Source organism: Bombina bombina, chromosome 2 (genome assembly GCF_027579735.1).
Source record: "Bombina bombina isolate aBomBom1 chromosome 2, aBomBom1.pri, whole genome shotgun sequence".
Lineage (NCBI taxonomy): Eukaryota > Metazoa > Chordata > Amphibia > Anura > Bombinatoridae > Bombina > Bombina bombina.
The window spans coordinates 978096246-978117094 of record NC_069500.1 but is presented as its reverse complement, the minus strand read 5'-3'; the positions used below and the strand labels follow the sequence as shown (position 1 = coordinate 978117094).

At 34.5% G+C, this 20849-nt stretch overlaps 1 protein-coding gene across 1 annotated transcript in view; it reads left to right on the top strand.

Annotated features, from left to right (window-relative positions):
* Positions 1-6421: 6421 nt before the first annotated feature.
* The window catches only part of CENPE (centromere protein E), a 261773-nt gene continuing 247345 nt past the window's right edge, over positions 6422-20849 (top strand). The window contains exons 1-11 of the mRNA XM_053703505.1: positions 6422-6561; positions 8023-8111; positions 16003-16092; positions 16199-16317; positions 17315-17434; positions 17603-17684; positions 17795-17862; positions 18176-18250; positions 18406-18457; positions 18540-18627; positions 19424-19553. Of these exons, the coding sequence (XP_053559480.1) occupies positions 6506-6561; positions 8023-8111; positions 16003-16092; positions 16199-16317; positions 17315-17434; positions 17603-17684; positions 17795-17862; positions 18176-18250; positions 18406-18457; positions 18540-18627; positions 19424-19553 (969 nt within the window). The 5' untranslated portion in view covers positions 6422-6505. The remainder of the gene's footprint in view (positions 6562-8022; positions 8112-16002; positions 16093-16198; positions 16318-17314; positions 17435-17602; positions 17685-17794; positions 17863-18175; positions 18251-18405; positions 18458-18539; positions 18628-19423; positions 19554-20849) is intronic.

The following is a 20849-nucleotide window of genomic DNA, read 5'->3' as shown; positions in this document are numbered from 1 at the left end:
TCAAAAACTCTAAGTTAAACATACCCAAGGCTCTCAACATTATTGACACATTCAGCACCTTCTCGGGTTATAAAATTAACACCAGTAAATCCAAAATCCTTTGGATATATAAAAATAAAAAAAGTATCCAAGAACATCCCTTTCAGGAATCCTCTAGTATTAAATATCTAGGGATATGTATTCATATTGATCCTACCCAATGGTATAGATTAAATTATGCCTTATTTTTTAGAAAAGCAACTGATAAATTGAAACAATGGAGTGCCTTTCCCATTTCCTTATGGTGATGATTATTAAAACTATTTTATTTCCGAAGTTAATGTACATTATGCAAAATGTTCCCTTATTTATTCCGAATCAAGATATCAGGAGATTTAACAGAGAATGTACTAATTTTATATGGAGTAATAAGAGACATTTATTATCTATTTCAAAATTAACCCTTAGACCAGAAAATGGGGGTCTGTCTTTCCCAGATATCAAAAAGTATAATATCGCAAATTTAGCTCGCTTCGCCTTTGATTGGCTAAGCGAAGCTAACTACCTTACACTCTTTTCTCTGGAAAAGGATTTATGTGCCCCTTATTCTTTGCAAGCTCTTCTCCACTGCACGGCAACCCATCTGCCCAATAACATCAAAAGCATGAAGATAATATATAATTCTATTGAAGCGTGGCAAAAATGGAATATAATGTTAGAGGTAAATTTTGAATTGTCGCCATACCTCCCGATTCAAGGCAATCCAAAATTTATACCCGGTCTATCTTGTGAGACCTATAACAGATGGACCCAACAAGGGCTGATCTATGTCTATCAATGTTTAAATAATCTCTTACAAATTAGATCTTTTGAAGATATTGCTACTGAATTTAGTTTATCCAACAAGAATTTTTTTGCTTATCTTCAGATAAGACACTTTATAACAGGAATTAGAAAATCAAATGCAGAGCCTACTGGATGGGCGCAAATTAAATCTTACATAGCAAGTTACAAAATTGGTAACCATAGCATAGCTCTGCTATATAAAATTATGCTTGCAAAACAAGGTCAATTAATAACCAATCACTTGGTAGAGAAATGAGGTAATCAATACAATGATATTTCGTCAGAAGTACTAAATTTAACCTTTAAGTGGATTAAAACTGCTATCATTCCTATATCCTGGAAGGAATCCCATCTAAAGCTGCTTAATAATGCTTATTTAACTCCATGGAAAATTTCTAAATGGTGTAATGACGCTAGTAATAATTGTCCAAAATGCAATAACCTAAGAGCAGATTTAATACATTGTTTCTGGTCGTGCCCGATAATAGTACAATTTTAGAGTAAGGTAGAATTTTGGATAAACAAGAATTTAGAAAGTAAAATTAAATTGAAGTTGAGATATTTTTTTTTCCTATTCACAGATATCAAAAAAATAAATACGAACCTTATCAATACTGCCATTGCCTTAGGCCGTAATCTTATATTAAAAAACTGGAAAAGCAAAAAGGCGCCCTCTATGTCATGTTTTGTAAATTACATTTACTCCCAGATAGTATTTGAACAAGCAAACATATCAGCTCTACATAGAGAAAGAACAAAAGATTTCTTCTCAAAATGGCTTAATGTTATTCTAACCTATCCACCGGGCATACAATTCTCTTATATTTAATTTCCGTAGAACCGATTACTTTGAATCCTTAGTTCTATCTAATGTTTTTCCAGCAGATTGGTACTAAATATAACAGGCGCCGGTGAATGGAGCAGAGATGGGAGGGATTATCCCTTTTTTTTTTCCTTCTCTCCTCTTGTGTCTGTTTTGTCCTGTCCTAAGCTGCTGTGCCTCACACCACCCCACCTATTAAGATCTAACCCCTTCGGTTCAAGGAAGGGGAGTTAAATTAAAGGGATAAATAGTTAAACAAAGATATTAGACTATTTCTTTGTTCCCCTATTTTTGTTATTGAATAGAACCTAGAGAAATATATTTTTTTCTTTCCTTTTTCTTTCTTCTTATCTTTTGCTATTTATAGGTAATATATAATAAAATATATATATATACCCCAACAGTGTATCTTTAGCTAATGTAGTGTTATTTTAAGCCTGATTGACATATTATCTGATTATCTTTATATGAACTAATATAATGGCTAAATAAGGCGCTTATTGGTTTATACTGTATTAATTATTTTTTCCAAATATGAAAGCATCTGATGAATTTGTTTTTTTTTTTATATGTTATGATTATATTTTCAGATGTTACTATTCTTTTTCATTCTCCAAGGCACCCTGCATGGTGAGCTGGAGAAGTAAAATGTCAGTTTTGTTGTGTCCACTGTTGGATTATAAATAAATAATAATAAAAAAAAAAACAACAGGGTGTTTTATTGGGGACTATTCATATATGCAGAGAATAAAAAAGAAAGTGCTAAACCAGCAGCTAGGTGTGAGAACAAAGTTGCTATAAATATTAGGTATGCACCGAAATTTCGGCCGCAGAAATGGCAGTTTTGTTTTTTTGCCTGTTATTCTCGGTAAAATTATTGTGTAGCATATCTCACATTTGATGCTAGCCTAGAGCTGCTGTTAAAGTTCATTACTGGACTTACTGTTTTGCATATAATAATAGTTTTCTAGGACTATATTTTATTTGGATAATTGGTATAAAAAAAAAATTATCTGTTAAATCTGATTCTTTTACATAGAAATGAATGCAGAATGTATATTGATATTAAATTAATATCAACAATATATTATTCTTTGTTCAGTCCTATATAACAGAAACAGTTTAACAGATTTTTATTTATATTGCTTTTTTTTAGTTATTTTCTGTCCAATTTCGGTGTTACTTTCAATAAAAGTGTTTTTATTTATTTTATTGGCTTGTAGTTTTTCCATTTCAGATTCATTAAATTCGTTAAAAAGTCATAATATTATAAAATTATAGAAAAAAATATTTTAAAATCATTTTGTTTAAAAAAAAAAAAAAAAAAGTAATTTTCCGTTTTCGGCCAAGGGCATCCTGAATTTTCATTTTGGTGCATCCCTAATAAATATCCAAAATCATAATATAATCCAAACGCATGTGTATATAAAAAGTACAAAAATGTTTGCATTAAACACCAACAACTACACGGTTCAGCCTTTTTCAAGATGTGATTTGAATTACCCATACAACCCTATTTATTCATCTGTCTGATTGATATTCTTCCTCCTCAAATTCTTAAAGGGAAGTTCATTTTAGCCAGTTTCAGGGACGTTTCATTATAGCCAATGCGAATGTTATAATCTAACACAAGTTTAGAAAATCATTATGTCAGTGCTGGCCAACTTCAGTCCTAAAGAGCCACCAACAGTCCTGGTTTTAATTTTCTCTCTGCAAACACACAGCACGAGTTCTGGTGCTTCTTTTTTTACTGCAAAGGGACTTGTTAAACCAGGATTGTTGGCGGGTCTTTAGGACTAGAGTTGGTCACCCCTGTTATATGTAGCCACCAATCAGCAAGCACAATCCAGGGTTCTGAAGCAAAAATGGGCCAGCTCCTAAGGTTAGATTCCTGCTTTTTCAAATAAAGATAGCATGAGAACTAAGAAAAATTGATAATAGGAGTAAATTAGAAAGTAGCTTAAAATTGCATCTGAATCATGAAAGGAAAAGAATGGGTTTAGTATCCCTTTAAGTTACAATAACTTATGATATGCATTATCACTTTAAGATCTGTGTATGTACAATGTCACAAGGCACTATAAAACACAGCTGTTTGTATTCCACGAGTGATGAATTTACCTTGAGCTGGATTTCTGTTTTCTTTGTGGATTACCCCGTCTTTACCCTTTCGTGCCCTACTTCCTCATACACAATCTCATGCTCACCCCTCTCCTTCCCACAGACCATTCTAGTGCTTACCTTTTTAATACCCTATACCTCACACAACCCTGTTCAACCTATAAACCCCACTATTTTTCACAAACTTTCCCCACCCATAGATTCCTCTTCACTCTCACCCACTATCATACACAGCCTTCTCGTCATCCTCATATCCATTTTTCTCACCTAAGGATCCTGCTTCACTCCTATCTCTTATATTACACACAACCTCTACTCACTTGTTATTGACGAAGAAATATAAACCAATTTAAAAGGGACACTCACATCAAAATTAAAGGGATAGTAAACCACAGCATTTTTTTATGATTCAGATGAAACACAATTTTAAACAAATTTGCAATTTACTTCTATTATCAAATTTGCTTCATTCTCTTGTTATCCATTGTTGAAGGGACAGCATTGCACTACTGTCAGGAAGCTGAACATATCTAGTTATCCAATCACAAAAGACAAATGTGAGCAGGCACCAATTAGCAGCAGCTCCCACTAGTGTATATGTGCGTATTCATTTTTTTAACAAGGGATACTAAGAGAACTAAGCACATTTGAAAATAGAAGTGAATTTAAAAGGGTCTTAAAATTGTATGCTCTATGTGAATCATGCAAGTTTAATTTTGACTTTCCTATCCCTTTAAAGTGAATGTAAAGTTGAATGAATGAGTGCCCGGTTTAAAAAAAAAAAAACTATTAAAAACAGGGGCACTTCATTAACATTGCAGCGGTTTTTTTTTTTGTATTAAATACTTACCTTTTCTTTAGGAAACCCAGACTATGATTCTCCGCCCGCAACTCTGCTGTACTTCGCACTTCAATGACAAAACCGGCTTCCTCCAATCATGGCATGACCTCACGAGATGGACGCTCTGGGGTGCAAGCCATGACTGGAGTAAGCCGGTTTCATCATTGCTGAGGTAAATACTGGAGGAGCTGTGGATCGCAGTCTGTGTTTGTTAAAGAAAAAGGTAAGTATTTTAAAAAGAAACGTAAAATGTAAAGTTTAATTAATGAAAGTGCCCCTGTTTTTAAGAGTATTTTTAAAAAACGGGCACTCATTCAGACAGAGCATGACATTTTAAACAGCTCTCCAATTTAATTCCATTAACAAAATGTGCATAATCTTTTTATATATATTTTTTTAATCACCAGCTACTACTAAGCTTGTGTAAGAATTCACAGAATATACGTATATGTATTTGTGATTGGCTGATGGCTGTCACATGGTACAGGGGGAGTGGAAATAGACAGAACTTTGAAATTTGTCAGAAAAAACTTCTACTACTCATTTGAAGTACAGACTAAGTGCTATTGTATTGAATTGTTATCATGCTTTTCTTGATTATGCTGTAGGCTAGCCAAGGAAAAAATCAACCCCTCAGAGGAAATATTACTGTCACCCCAGATTTCTACACCACATTGAATAATAGAATGCTTAAGATATTTGGGTGTTTCTATAACAGTGATGCAGATTTTGTGAGAATGGTATTTCAGGTCAGCAGTTACTATTGGAGTAGTGATGGGTACATTATTTTATAAATCAGTTTTTAGTGAATATATATTTAAAAGATTCAGTATCTTAGTTGTGTTTGTATCAGCCTGATGACATTATTAAATTGATGTTTAATAAGGCAGGCCAATGACTAGAAATTTAAAAGGATAAAAAGGTCAAAATGGCAATGTGCATTTTAGAATATGCTTCCATTTGCAAAATTGCTTCTAGTAAAAGTTTTTAGTAGCATACACACATATGATGTAAGGGCCCTTGCACCAGCATTCAAACACCACACTTTCTCAGAGTCAGAAGCTTGCATGACACAAATTAAGTTTTCATAAACACACCAACACCAGCTCTGAACTTGAAAACTGGTGAACATGCCACTGAAAAACAACTTTTATAATAAGTATTTTGCTAATGGAAGTGTATTGAAAAAACGCTTCTATCTAAAATTGACACGGGCCCACACACATTTCAATTTTGACCTTTCGATAACTTTAAGTTTTGTCCATTACAAACTATATTTGTCCCTTAAAATACGTTGCAGTAACATAAAAAAACAACATCCAGGGAACACATTACTAGTGTTTAGTCCAAACCAGTCCCTAATAAAAACATATTTACATTTTATTAGGCATAAGCACTCTTGAATAATGAGCCTATGCAGTGTGAAATGAGGCAATTCTGGTCTATAACTATCATAGTTATAGGATGTTTTACTCCAAATCGATGGTTGAGAATTTGCAGAAACATTAGTTTAAAATCACAACAAAAATGCTACGACGTCCTTCCCTTGCCCAGCAGCAATGCCTCCACCGGGCGTAGCAGCCAATCACAAAATATTCCATGAGGGATCTGGGAAAATTCACTCCCACCCTTCTGCTTCCTCATCTCTCTGTACCACGTGATCACTGTAGTTACGTGAATGTCGTGAAGTCAGATCCGGAAACTGGCCGCAACCATTCCAAATGGTTTAAACCGGAAATTGAATTTTTTTTTTCTTTAGGACGTAAAACCAGATAGACCAATAGGAATAGACGTGAGGGAAATTCAAACTTTTTATGAAACATATTGACAGAGCAGCCATCGTCTGCTCCGATAGTATTTTATAGGTTTAGTACTTTAGGGCAGCTGATGACAAGATGTCTGAAGGGGACGCGGTTAAAGTAGTCGTCAGAGTAAGACCGCTTATTCAAAGGTAATTTAATTTTGTTTAGTAATCTAGTTATTGTCTGATATTATCTGGTGCTGGATGAACATTAAATAGTGGCACAAGCCAGTGCCCCTTGAAACCTTATAAATTGCATTGCCGATTCATACTCTCCTCTGCACAACAATGTAAGCTGTTACAGACTTACTAGCTGTAAGGATGGTGCCTTTTGTTGGCAAAATGTTAATCTGTGGAGTCAATACTATATATACTCCCCTCAAAACTGGGCACCATAGTTGCATAATTTGGAACATTAGCTGTCATCCTTTTTCTCTAGTTACTGGCAGATTGTAGTGTGGGTGTTTCAGTAATACTATTTCCCAGTTTTGCGTCTTTAAATTACTTTTTACTGTAAAAAAAAAAAATCTTTAAGGGGCGGTAAAATATGTAGGAGGCTGAAGGCCTTTTGTTATTTTCTTACACCAGCTTCACTACTGCTGTTCTGCAGATTGTTGTAATCGTTGATAGTCTGCATTCTGTCATCAAATGTGTACAAAATGCAAATTATGAATGTTTGCAAATAGTGAAGCGAAAGTCTGATGGGTGATTAGGGCTCAACTACACTCCTGTTTGTATGGCTGCAAAGAAAATAATAAAGTATTTCAAATTAAGGGTTAACTGTGGTTCAAAGACAAATGATATATGCACACATTTATAGTTTTATAAACGTCTATTAGAAAAACAGGTTTTAAAAAAAATATTCTGAGTAGTTGCTTTATACTTAACTGTTGGCACCCTGGCAGTTGCAGATTTGGTGCATGTGTGCTTTATTTTAGAAAATAAAAAAGCGTGTATGTATATATATGTGTGTGTGTGTGTATATATATGTATATATGTATATATGTGTGTGTAATGTTTGCTTTTGACTGTTAAGCTTTCAAGACTGCTAGTCATTGTCATTATTTGAAGTAATTATCTTCAAAGTTAAGCATTTTCTGTATACATGCATTTGCAAAATTCCCTTTTTTTTAAAAAAGGTAAACACTGTATTAGTGATTTCTTTTTACAGATCATGCATAGGATAAGTAATATCAGTGACATTGGTGACATCACTACACAACAAAGTCTAGGGTCGATGAGAGCGTGTAGCCTTTGGCCATGACGTTCTATTCCGTTAGAACGGCATAACAGCGTTAAAAGACCTGCGAGTTTCAGCCTATTGCTTTTTGCTTATAGATGTATTTAAATTTGCAGGTACTTTGGTTGAAGATCCCTAAAGTGAGTGTGCTTCAGTGGATGCATATAGTGTGTGCTATGAAGGCAAATGTATTTTAAGTTTTATGCTAAAATCTATCTCTGTTTACATTCTCATGTCACTGTTTTAGCTGCTGGATAATAATCACTGAGGGTATATACACTCTTTTGCTTCCACATCAGCAGCAATTGTTTCAGCATTATGATGCAAAGCATGTTCCCACTTACAGATATACCAATCTTTGTTTTTTACAGAGAGCAAGGAGGAGATCAAGTGAACCTGTTATGGAAAGCTGAAAAGGCAAGCATTTCTCAAGTTGATGGAACCAAGACCTTTAATTTTGGTGAGCAGCAAAGTAAAATAAATATTTTTTTTTGGGGGGGGGGGGGGGGGCTTCCAGCCATCAGCCATGATAGGTCACAACATTGTGTGCTGGTGACAGGTTTACTTCTATCGGCCAGTTATCTCCAGATGGATATGGCATCCACTCCATAGACTTATAATTTTGGATCCTCCAAGTTATACTGCAACAGAAAATATATTTATTTTTCCAGTGTCAGTGTTCTGGAATTTGCTAGAAGACAATGGTGGATAAGTGTTGGAGACCTCCTTCATTAAACCTGAAACTTCCCTCCCCCAGTGTTCTCGTAAACGCAGAGTGAGAGCAGTGTTATTTTGCATGTTACTGCATATATATGCTTGCTTATCTCATCAGAGCTTATCAATAGAGACTACTTAAATTTATTATGGAGTTAACTACTTATATACTGTAGAAGCTTAGCAATCTCTTGGATATTTATCCATTTTGAGGAAACAATCAGAGCTGCCTTAATTTTACCTGTTGCTGATGGATATGCAGAAAATCTACAACTGGATCCTGTTGTTGAGCCTGATAGTGGTGGCGACGCTTTGGGGCCCTAGTGGTTGCTACCTAGCTTCCCAGGTGGTGTTCGTGATCCAGAGATAGTGGGTCTGACCTCACATCTACTAAAAGAGAACGCTCAGCACAGCTACAGCAAAGATGAGGGTTTAGCTGTGAGTAATAGGGATAATGGGGATGGAACTGACCCTCTTGTTGGGGCACCATGTCCACATAAGCCCTTTTTATCTGAGATGTTTTCTGTGTTTCCGTAACTAATCCCATCATAGTGCTACTAGGTTCGGCAGTCCAATCCTGGAGCGGGATATATCCTGAGACGAGTGCAGCACTTAACCCAGACACCTTAATACCCCGCTGAGATCCCACAGATTCTGGAGACTATTTTAATATCGTGCTGGCAAGACTATCTAGCAGGGGTCAGCACTTTCCAACACTTTTGCCCCAATTTCCCTAACTTTAAATGAACCATCTAAATCTAACTATTTAGCTAAGACAGTTAAATTTGCAGAATTTTTGAAACAAAAATGGACGGAGTACAGTATTAATAACATATACAGAGATAAGGTAATTTATTGGGAAGCAGCTAAAGTAACGATAAAAGCAGAGGTAACGTCATATATAATTAAATTAAAGTAAGGCAATATTGAAAATGTAAAGCTAGCTAACAATCTTTCAGCCGCATATTCCCGATTTAGAGTGCATCCATCTAAAGAAAATAGATACAATTATGTGAAATTTAAAAGAGGGAGAGACTCTGGCGGGAAAAACAATATTTAAAAAGCAAACACAATTTGAGAGACATGGGAATAAGGTGGGGAAATATTTAGCGAGCTTATTTAATAAATCAAAAAAGAAAAAATCTGTAGGGATAATTAAGGTGGTGTCCACAATTACTAATAAAACAGGAGATAACCTCACTTTTTCAAAAGTATTATGAAAATCTATATGCCTCCCAGAAACCTAAGAAACAGGGTATCCAAAGGTTTTTGGACAATATAAAACTACCGGAGTTAAGTGCAGAATATATGTAGACATTGAATGCACCCATATCTGAAAAAGAAATTATTAACACCATGAAAAATAAGAAGTGGAAAGCCCCGGGGCCAGACAGGCTCCCACTTGAATCTTATTGGCTATTAAAAGAAGAGATCATTTATGATCTTAAGGAGATTTCTGAACAATAATATTTGCGGAATAAGAAAATATCATCCCAATTTAAGTCAGCAAACATAATAGTATTACCAAAGGAAGATAAAGATCCAACACAGATATCCTCATATACCTCTATCTCGCTTCTGAATCTTGATTATAAGATCTTCATGAAGACCATAGCAGATAGATTAAAGTTAAAGGTTTGTCATGGGGAAAATCCCTGAGTTAAATATCAGGAACATTTTGCAAGTGATTTGTCAATACAGTGTGGGATACCTGGGCAGTAGATGTCTCGGCTCTGTCGGAAGCCTTCCTGCTATCCTTGGATACAGAGAAGGCCTTTGACAGAGTCGAGTGGAGCTATATGTTTGATGCTCTAAAGAAGTTTGGTTTAAGGGTTAATTTCTTAAATTTTGTGTCTAATATTTATTCGGATGCTAATGCCACAATTTTAGTATGTCGCCCTCCTTTCCTCTAGCTTGGGGAACTAGGCAGGTGTTTCCTATGTCGCCTCTCCTATTCGATCTAGTACTGGAGCCCCTGGCTAGTAGACTTAGAGAGCCCCTAGTGGGTGCTAAAGTAGGCAAAGAGAATTTTCAGTTAGCCCTCTTTGTGGATGACCTACTGATGTGTGTAACCTCCCCGGAAAAACAAGTCCTTGAAATAATTAGAGTAATTTATCTTATAACCCGAAATCCTCCCAGGTTACGCACATTAATAGGTCATCCACAAAGAGGGCTAACTGAAAATCCTCTGTCTACTTTGACACCCACTAGGGACTCTCTAAGCCTACTAGCCAGGGGCTCCAGTACTTGATCGAATAGGAGAGGCGACATAGGACACCCCTGCCTAGTCCACAATCTTATGGTTAAAAAAAAGAAACCACTAATTCGGAGCAGTTCTATCCTTTTTATAGAGACAAAGAGTTTGAAATACTTGGGAATATATCTCTCGGTAGATCCAATTAGATGGTATAGCCTAAATATATCAGTAAATCTCCAAAAGAGCGCAGATAATTTAACAAAGTGGGTTAATTTTAAAATGTTTATCCTCCCTAGAATATTATATCCTCTCAGGATGTTAACTTTGGTAATAAAAATACAAGATCTTAATACATTTTCAAAAGCTTTGAGATATTTTCTTTGGAGAGGAAACAAACCGTATTAGGTTGGATAAACTTTATTTACCAAGCGCAAAGGGGGGATTGGCCCTACCCAATATTAAATTATATAATCATGCAATACTTTTGAGATGCCCCCTTGACTGGCTAGTTCAAACAGACAATTTTACAAATTGCAATATGGATGAATCGATATGTGCCCCCTTTTATCTTGCTTTTATTCTCCATGCGTCAAATAAGGAGGTGGGACCTAAGATCTTTGCCCATCCATTGATAAAAGACATACTTGTAGCATGGAGGATAGCGATGAAGACAAAGGGAGGGAGCTACACTGTCTCAAAACACTTGCCCCTATTAGGGAATCTGAGATTCCAAACATTGAAAAGTAAAAAAATTACCTCGCTTAAATACTTGATCGATCCCTTAACCATGAAACGATACAATTTTAAAGATTTTCAAAGGATTTATAAGCTCTCTAAAAAAGAATGGCTACACTTTAGGCAGGCAAAACATTATTTATTCCAGATGATTAAAATCGCACCAAATTCCATCCATTATTGGACTGTCTCAAAATTAAAAAAAAGGCTTAGTATCGCGTATATACAGAATTTTACAAACTATATTAGAAGAGGAATTAGTCAAAGAGTATAACAGCAGATGGGATACGTTTTCTACTCTTTTTAGCTCAGACTCCAAGATCCAGAAAAGCTTTGGGATCATACAGGGTTTAACTAGCTAAGCTTAATTTAGTGTCCCAGTTTAGAATTATACAATTTGACTATATTACCCCAAGGAGAGCACAAAAATGGAAGTTGCAAAAAGAGAATGTATGCAATAAATGTAGAGACGCAGATCCTAACATCTTGCACTTATTAGCCACATGCCCAAAACTCCGGCCATTTTGGGGAAAAGTTGAATTCTTCTTTTAATTTTTTCATTTAAGACTAATGAAAGTAACAGAAGAAAACATTCTATTCTTAAAGGGCCATTATACACTCATTTTTTCTTAACATAAATGTTTTGTAGATGATCTATTTTTATAGCCCATAAAGGCTTTTTTTTTTTTTTTAAATGTATAATTTTGCTTATTTTTAAATAAAAGATAGCACAGGAGTTATCAGCGCTAAAAATCTAAAAAGGATACCTGAGCCACTCTCCACTATCTCCTCAAGATAGAAATGGAACAAACAATGTGGTGATTGAGAGGGCGCTAAAAATCTGGGTATACTTAACACACCTAATTATTGAGATTATATCAAAACAAAGAATAAGTCAAATACAGTAAATTTTAAAAATCTTTACTAGTGGGAATAATCCCTACTTATGCAATACATAAATTTATAAAACAATGCGTAAGAACATTTGCAGACACATAAAATAAGTGTTGGATACGATATATTTAACTATTAATTGGAATACCACCCTGATAAAAATATTTATAATAAGCGCTTTTTAAAAAATAGATTTAATCAATTTCTTTGTCCTAAAATCAAATAATTTGTTCCTGAGTATAATGGACAGTCTCTATGGTCCTTATATATTTGCAACAGATGAAATCCCTTTTGTTTGTATGGTATATAACATACAAGACTTGTCTCTGTGATTAAAATTAACGTGCTGGGTAAAAACGATAAAATGTTCCTTAATTAGGATACTTTGTATCTTTGCTGGTTATATATGTAACTTTAACTCACAGAAAGTTGCAGCGATTGTGTCCAAATGTCGCTGTAATGTATCTCAGAGTCTGTGGTCTTTAGTCAAAACACGCTCCTTGCGTGTGTGCCGCTTAGTGTACTGCAGCTTCTATTCCTTGGTACAGGATTCACCACTCCCTCCGTGGGGAGGTGACCGGCAAAGGTACGTCGCTCCTTGTGTGTGAGTACCTGACAAGCTGTTATCTTTTGCTTCCAATGTTCCCAGCTCCCTGCTTTTAATACGTTAATACGCGCGGGCAAATACTAGGTACCTAGTGGTTTGGTTCTGGTAAGTGAAGTTGCCTGTTACCAGAACCAAACCACTAGGTACCTAGTATTTGCCCGCGCGTATTAACGCTAAGAGCGGGTGCCTTTTTCACCTCAGTGATCGCACTTACAAAGATCCAGACTGTTTGTTAAAAGCAGGGAGCTGGGAACATTGGAAGCAAAAGATAACAGCTTGTCAGGTACTCACACACAAGGAGCGACGTACCTTTGCCGGTCACCTCCCCACGGAGGGAGTGGTGAATCCTGTACCAAGGAATAGAAGCTGCAGTACACTAAGCGGCTCACACGCAAGGAGCGTGTTTTGACTAAAGACCACAGACTCTGAGATACATTACAGCAACATTTGGACACAATCGCTGCAACTTTCTGTGAGTTAAAGTTACATATATAACCAGCAAAGATACAAAGTATCCTAATTAAGGAACATTTTATCGTTTTTACCCAACACGTTAATTTTAATCACAGAGACAAGTCTTGTATGTTATATACCATACAAACAAAAGGGATTTCATCTGTTGCAAATATATAAGGACCATAGAGACTGTCCATTATACTCAGGAACAAATTATTTGATTTTAGGACAAAGAAATTGATTAAATCTATTTTTTAAAAAGCGCTTATTATAAATATTTTTATCAGGGTGGTATTCCAATTAATAGTTAAATATATCGTATCCAACACTTATTTTATGTGTCTGCAAATGTTCTTACGCATTGTTTTATAAATTTATGTATTGCATAAGTAGGGATTATTCCCACTAGTAAAGATTTTTAAAATTTACTGTATTTGACTTATTCTTTGTTTTGATATAATCTCAATAATTAGGTGTGTTAAGTATACCCAGCTTTTTAGCGCCCTCTCAATCGCCACATTGTTTATTTTTAAATAACATTGCTCTGATTTTCAGACTCTTAACCAAGCCCCAAAGTTTTATTTGAATACCATCAGCTACCTTCTCCAGCTTGCTCCTGTTTGTGTAAAGGGTCTTTTCATATGCAAAAGAAGGGGGAGGGGGGAGTGTCTTATTTCCCACTTGCAGTGGGCTTTCCAACTGCCTTTTTTAACAGAGCTAAACTGAAAGCTTCTAAGTACGTTTTTAAACCATTTTATACTGGATTTTTATATCGGTATCTGCATCTTATTCTTTATAGTAGTGTCTATTACATGCAGTTATATGAAAATGAGTGTATACTGTCCCTTTAAATAAAGCACTGGAATGGGGGACTAAGCATAAATTCATTCAATGGGGAATTGTGTTAGATCACTTATTTTTAATAATTGGATAAATAATAGAATTCCCTCGATAAAATCAATTAAAGACCGGTTTGCCAGACAGGCTATGTCTGAGGCACTTGACACTAAATTTTATAAACTTAATGGGACTAAGAATTACAAGAAGGTATGGGATAACTGAATACATGGGGACTGATTTTCAGTTAAGGATAAATCAAATCCTACCAGTACTGGATCCTGACATTCGCGACGAATAAGAGATAGAAGAGTCTTACACCATAGGTTCCACCAATAAAAAGAGAGGAAGGATAAGGGGTATAAGTTGTGGGGTATTTTTTTTTTTTTTTTTTTTTTTTTGTTTCGTCCAGTTGTAGTTGGGTCCGGGGTGACGATGTATTTGGTTATGGGTTAACTTAAGATTCTTGAATATACTGTGTTGATAACTGTATTGTTAAGATCTTGTATATTGGAGGCATAGTCATATTGCCTCCTGGTACCTTTTAAGCTATGTAAAGAAATTTGCACAAAAATGTAAGAATATTTCTCTATCTATTTATACTTTTTTCTAATAAAAAAAAAAAAAAAAAAGAAAGGGGGGGAAAAAAAGCATTTTAATTTTTTCCATGCTAGTCTTATTTGTTGTGACAGCCTGTTTATTAAGAATACTACAATTTTGCCCATGCTGGACTCATTGGCTTTGACTTGGTCCACTCAACTTGCACAGGATGGCAAGTTGCTAAATTTAGTTTAGTGGTTTCACACATTTTTGTTTTACTCGCTGCCTAATATTTTGCATCAATTAGTTTTTCTTTGCTCCAGCTGGATTGTATACATAACGGCTCTTTACGCAACATATGTCCTGTTCTAACCCTAAGGTTTTATGGTTATTGGGACTTGTGAGAGCACAACAGAGATAATTTAGTACTTTAACTATAGTGCATCTATTTTCTATGGATTATATAACCACAAAAGTTTAAAGTGTATGTAAATTTTCATTAATCAGTGCCCGGTTTTTAAGAAATACTATTAAAAACAGCAGCACTTTCATTCATGAAAGTTTACATTGCAGTGTTTTTGTTAAAATACTTACCTTTTTTTTTTTTTCTTCAAAGCCGGACTAGCGATCCCCCACCCGCAGCTCCTCTATTCTTATGTCAGCAATGACGAATCAATCTTCCTCCAATCAGGCCACGCTGTGTTGGAGGAAGCCGGTTTCGTCATTGTTGTGCTAAGTACAGCATGAGAAACGGGCAGAGGAACGCTGATCCGGCTTGGAAGATGATAAAGGTAAGTATTTTTACAAAACCGCTGCAATGTAAACTTAAATGAATGAAAGTGCCCCTGTTTTTAATAGTATTTTTAAAAACAGGGCACTGATTCATGAACATTTACATTCACTTTAACAATTTATCCCTAGCACACATAGCTGTGACAGTATTCCAGGTGTATCCTATTTCACCCTAATTTAAATTTATATTCTGTCAATCCCTTATTATAGATTGGTCATTACTTGTTGCCTCAGGACATACTTAAGAGCTATGGACTTAAATTGAGCTTCCTGTATGCTTTGTATTTTTCAGTGTTGTGATTAACATTGTGTCATCCTATTATGCACTACTGTGTATTGCTTCTACCTTTTTTTTTTACCAACTGCCTTATGGTCTCATTGCTTACATTTTTCAAATGCTAATTTCTATGTTTAAATATTCATTTTGGTTTTTACAGTACTTGTTTTTGTCATGCCATTTGCCATGTTGTAACATACACTTTAACATGCAGAACAGAACATATTGAGGTTATGTTGTATATTAGTTGATATCCAATTAAATGTGTCTTGTGTTGATCATTATTTACAATTGTTCTACAGATCGTGTGTTTCATTCTCATGAAACAACCACTCAGGTTTACCAGGAAATCGCAGTCCCAATTATACGTGCGGCTTTACTGGGTTATAATGGTAAGTGGGTTTTTTAGTGTGTGTGTTTTGTTGTTGTACCCCCCCCCATCTTTCTGTATATTTGGTTATAGATATATATCTAATTAAAAAAATCTTATTCTTCCAGGCACAATTTTTGCATATGGCCAAACATCTTCTGGGAAGACCTATACAATGATGGGTACAGAAAATTCAATGGGAATCATTCCACTGGCTGTTCAAGAGATTTTTAGAATTATTCAGGAGGTATATAAAATTAAAATAAAAAAAATTAGATTTGAATAAGCTTAAAGGGACACTCAAGTCAAAATAAAACTTCATGATTCAGATACAGCATCCAATTTTAAACAACTTTCCAATTTACTTCCATTAACAAAATGTGCACAGTCTTTTAATATTTACACTTTTTGAGTCACCAGATCCTACTGAGCATGTGCAAGAGTTTACAGCATATACGTATATGCAATTGTGATTGGCTGATAGCTGTCACATGATTCAGGGGGAGGGGAAATATACATAACTTTGCAATTTATTAAAAAAAAATCTACTACTCATTTGCAGTTCAGACTAAGTGCTATTGCATTGTCTTCTTATCATGCATTTGTTGATTATGCAAATTTACTGTATTGACTGGTCCTTTAAAATAATAGTAAACTCTTCCTTTTGGATAAACAGATCCGGAAAGTTAGTGATATTTTAGATGGAATTTGATTCATCAGTTGTAATGAAGATGCTCTAACTATCTTTTTAATATAGATATGAAATTTGAATACCCCACGCTCCTGCTGCTCACTTCAATACTGATCTTTTTTGTGAGCCAACGGTTTCATCTGTTCTCCAATCACCTATCTAGCTGCAACAAAAGTGCCATAAGGATAAAGCGCTGATTGGAGAACAGTTGAAACCATTGGCTCACAAAAAATATGACTTTTGCAGTGGGCGGCGGCAGCGCACAGGTTATTTGAATTTCATATCTACATTTAAAAGTAAGTTCTAGTGCATCTTCAATACGACTGATGAATTAAACTCTTTCTAAAATATCGCTAACATTCCAGATCTGTTTGTCCAAAGGAAAAAGTTTACTATCACTTTAAATAGTTTAATTGAAATTATTGCTGGTATCCCTTTTTAAAATTGATCTGATCTTGTGCAATGTTTTGTACTCTCAACATTCAGTTCGGCTTAGTTGTGTTGTACTTGTATTAGTTCTTGATATCCTTTTTTTTTTTTTTTTTAAAATAAGATTCCTGGTAGAGAGTTCCTCTTGCGTGTTTCGTACATGGAAATCTACAACGAAACCGTGACAGACCTCCTCTGTGATGACCGAAAAAAGAAGCCTTTAGAAATTCGTGAAGACATTAATGTAAGTAAATAAGACAATGTAAAGTTTTCTGCTTTTATTTTATTTTGAAGTTGGGAATGAAAAGAATTTAGCAGAGAGCTTTAGACATATTGTGTTACAGTATCTGATTTCTGGTGTTACGTTTCTAAAACTTTGTTCATCTTTTTTTTTATATATATATACATATAGAGAAATGTATATGTTGCAGACCTGACTGAGGAAGTTGTAGTTATCCCGGAACATGTACTCAAATGGATAAAAAAGGGTGAAAGTAAGAGCTTTTTAAGTACCCTGTTTTTTAAATTTGTTTTAAAGTGTTATAGAAGTAAAATTACTACAGTTTTAGCAAACATTAAAATGTTTTTTCTCTATCCCCCACAGAGAACAGACATTATGGAGAGACAAAAATGAATGAGCATAGTAGCCGTTCTCATACAATTTTTAGAATGGTAAGTAAAAAAATCTCTCTTTCTCTTTTTTTTTTTTTTTTTCTCTTTCTCTTTTTTTTTTTTTTTTCTCTTTCTCTTTTTTTTTTTTTTTCTCTTTCTCTTTTTTTTTTTTTTCTCTTTCTCTTTTTTTTTTTTTTCTCTTTCTCTTTTTTTTTTTTTCTCTTTCTCTTTTTTTTTTTTTCTCTTTCTCTTTTTTTTTTTTTTCTTTTTTTTCTCTTTCTCTTTTTTTTTCTCTCTCTCTTTTTTTTCTCTCTCTCTCTCTCTCTTTTTCTCTCTTTTTCTCATCCCTTACTCTGTCTATCTTTTTACTTAGATTGTTGAGAGCAGGGAAAGAAATGATCCTGGAAATGCTGAGAATTGTGATGGAGCTGTTATGGTGTCACATTTGGTGAGTAATGTCAATGTAAAAAAAAAAATGTACGTGGTTTAAATTACTGGATTTTAGTTATTCTAAATATGAATTTGTAAATCAAAGCTAGATTAGACTTTAATCAAATAGTCCATATTTCTTACCTTTCTGAACTGCATCTTACTTTTTTACAGAATCTTGTAGACTTGGCAGGCAGTGAAAGAGCAAGCCAAACTGGTGCTGAAGGTATTTAATGTATGCAAGAAAGTGAAAAAAGCTTTTCAATTGTTCATGTTTTTGTTCCTGATTTTGTCTTTGTTTTATTAAGGAGTGAGATTGAAAGAGGGGTGCAATATCAACCGTAGTTTGTTTATCCTTGGGCAAGTCATCAAGAAACTAAGTGACGGACAAGTTGGGTAAGTTAAAAAAAAACTTTTTTAGATATTGTTTAATTCATGTTTTGTGCATTATCGTGTAATATGAATGTATTCTCCAATATCATTTTATTTATTTTCCCCCTCCATGTTTTGGTGTGACACACAATTTATCCTTGCTATTTTTTGATATTCTAAACACTGGTATCTTAGGGCAGTGCTATTTGGTAGAATTGGTGTAAGTGCCTGAGTATTAAATCCTTTTAGCTACTTACTTCAGTACATTTTACATTCAATCCCTATATTGTGTGATGCACATCATTCATTTAGAGCATGAGTGAGATGGATTTACATATACTTCTAAGGTTCACTGAAGCATTGCTAATTTTTTTTTTTTTTTTTTTTGGAAGGACATTAAAAAAACTGATTCTGCATTGAATTTTAAATCTAACCTTTTTATGTCCCTTATAAAACTAAACACCTCATGCTACAGGACACACACTTTAGCATTTAAATTATTTCAGCTCTTACTCACACATTGTTTTTTGTTTTATGGCTCCAGTGATGCATAAAACTAATTCATGATGACACCGGTGCTGAAGTATATTGCCAAATACTGCAGATGGTGAATAAAACCAATACATTTGTAATTGTTCTGCTGTTGTCTTGAGATACACATAATGGAAAAAATGGTCAAATGTATATACAAATTCTAACATTTGTTTAAAATGTATTTGCATGTAGATTTTGCTATAAGAAAATAGCAACACTCTTCAAAAGAATACTAATGGAGCAGGTTTTTTTTTTTCTTTAAATCTTTTCCTCTTTCTCATTTCAGTGGTTTCATAAACTACAGGGACAGCAAGCTCACAAGAATTCTGCAGAACTCTTTGGGAGGGAATGCTAAAACTCTTATAATTTGTACAATAACACCAGTTTCCTTTGATGAAACATTAAGTACACTACAGGTAATTTTTAGGCTTTTCTTAGTTTTAGTAAATTTTCGGGATATAAAATTAATCCCACGAAATGTGAGATTTTATGGATACATAAAACTTCAGAAAGTAATTACCCCCACATTTTTAAGGAAGTACAAAGTATGAAATACTTGGGAATTAAAGTATGCAGGAACCCTAATGAGTGGTACAATCTTAATTATGAAGATTTATTTGCTAATATGGCAAATGAGATTAAAACATGGAGGTTATATTATTTCTCTATATCCGCTAAGATTATGCTACTGAAGACCATCTTCTTTCCGCAAATTTTTATTTATTTTACAGAATTTTCCCCTATTTATAACTAAGCGAGAGATTCTCAGGTTTAATGCTGCATGTGCATTATTTTTATGGGGAAAGACTGCCTCGAATAGCCATGGCCAGATTAATTCATCAAAAAAAGTTATGGTGGTTTTTCAATGCCTAGTTTAGAATATTATAACTGGACTTGTATGATAAAATTGGTTAACAGAAGCAAACTGTTACTTACCTTGATATAGAAACAAATCTCGTCGACCCATTTTATCTAAGGGCCTTGCTACATTACCCTCTCGTTAAACTACCAAGCAATATCGTACATATGCAGACTTTTGTAAATATTATCACTGCATGGCAGAAATACTGCAAGGAAAAAGGGCACGATCCAAGGTCCTCTCAATTCTTACCCATCACAGGGAATCCGGATTTTTCACCAGGATTACTTGATGTGGTCTTTCGAGAATGGAAGGAGAAGGGACTTGTTTATATTTCCCATCTTCTACAAGATAATAACAAGATACTCCAATCATATGCAGAACTCTCTGTTAAATATGCTCTTCCAGTAAAGAATTTTTATGCCTATTTACAGATAAGGAGCTATGCAGAGCTATTAATCGGATCAAGTGGACTTGATTGGGGTGCTATAGAGATCCCTAATGGAGTTAAGCTATATGGGGCAGGTATACAAACAATATCTTGCTGGTATAAATCCCTGATTATTAAGTCTAGCCAAAATAAATTATAAAAACTTAAAGTTAATATATCAAGACTTTTTCTGAACATATCGGATCAGGATATTGTAAAGAGTATTCGCCTATCAGAGTATGCCACCACTAATATAAATTGGTGGGAATCCCAAATAATATTATTTCACTCCATATAGGTTGTATAAATTCTCTAAAAATAAACAAACTAGCCGATGCTTTAAATGTAAATCAGAGATGGCGGATATTATTCATTGCATGTGGTCATGCCCCAAAATCATGCAATACTGGAGTAAAGTTAATT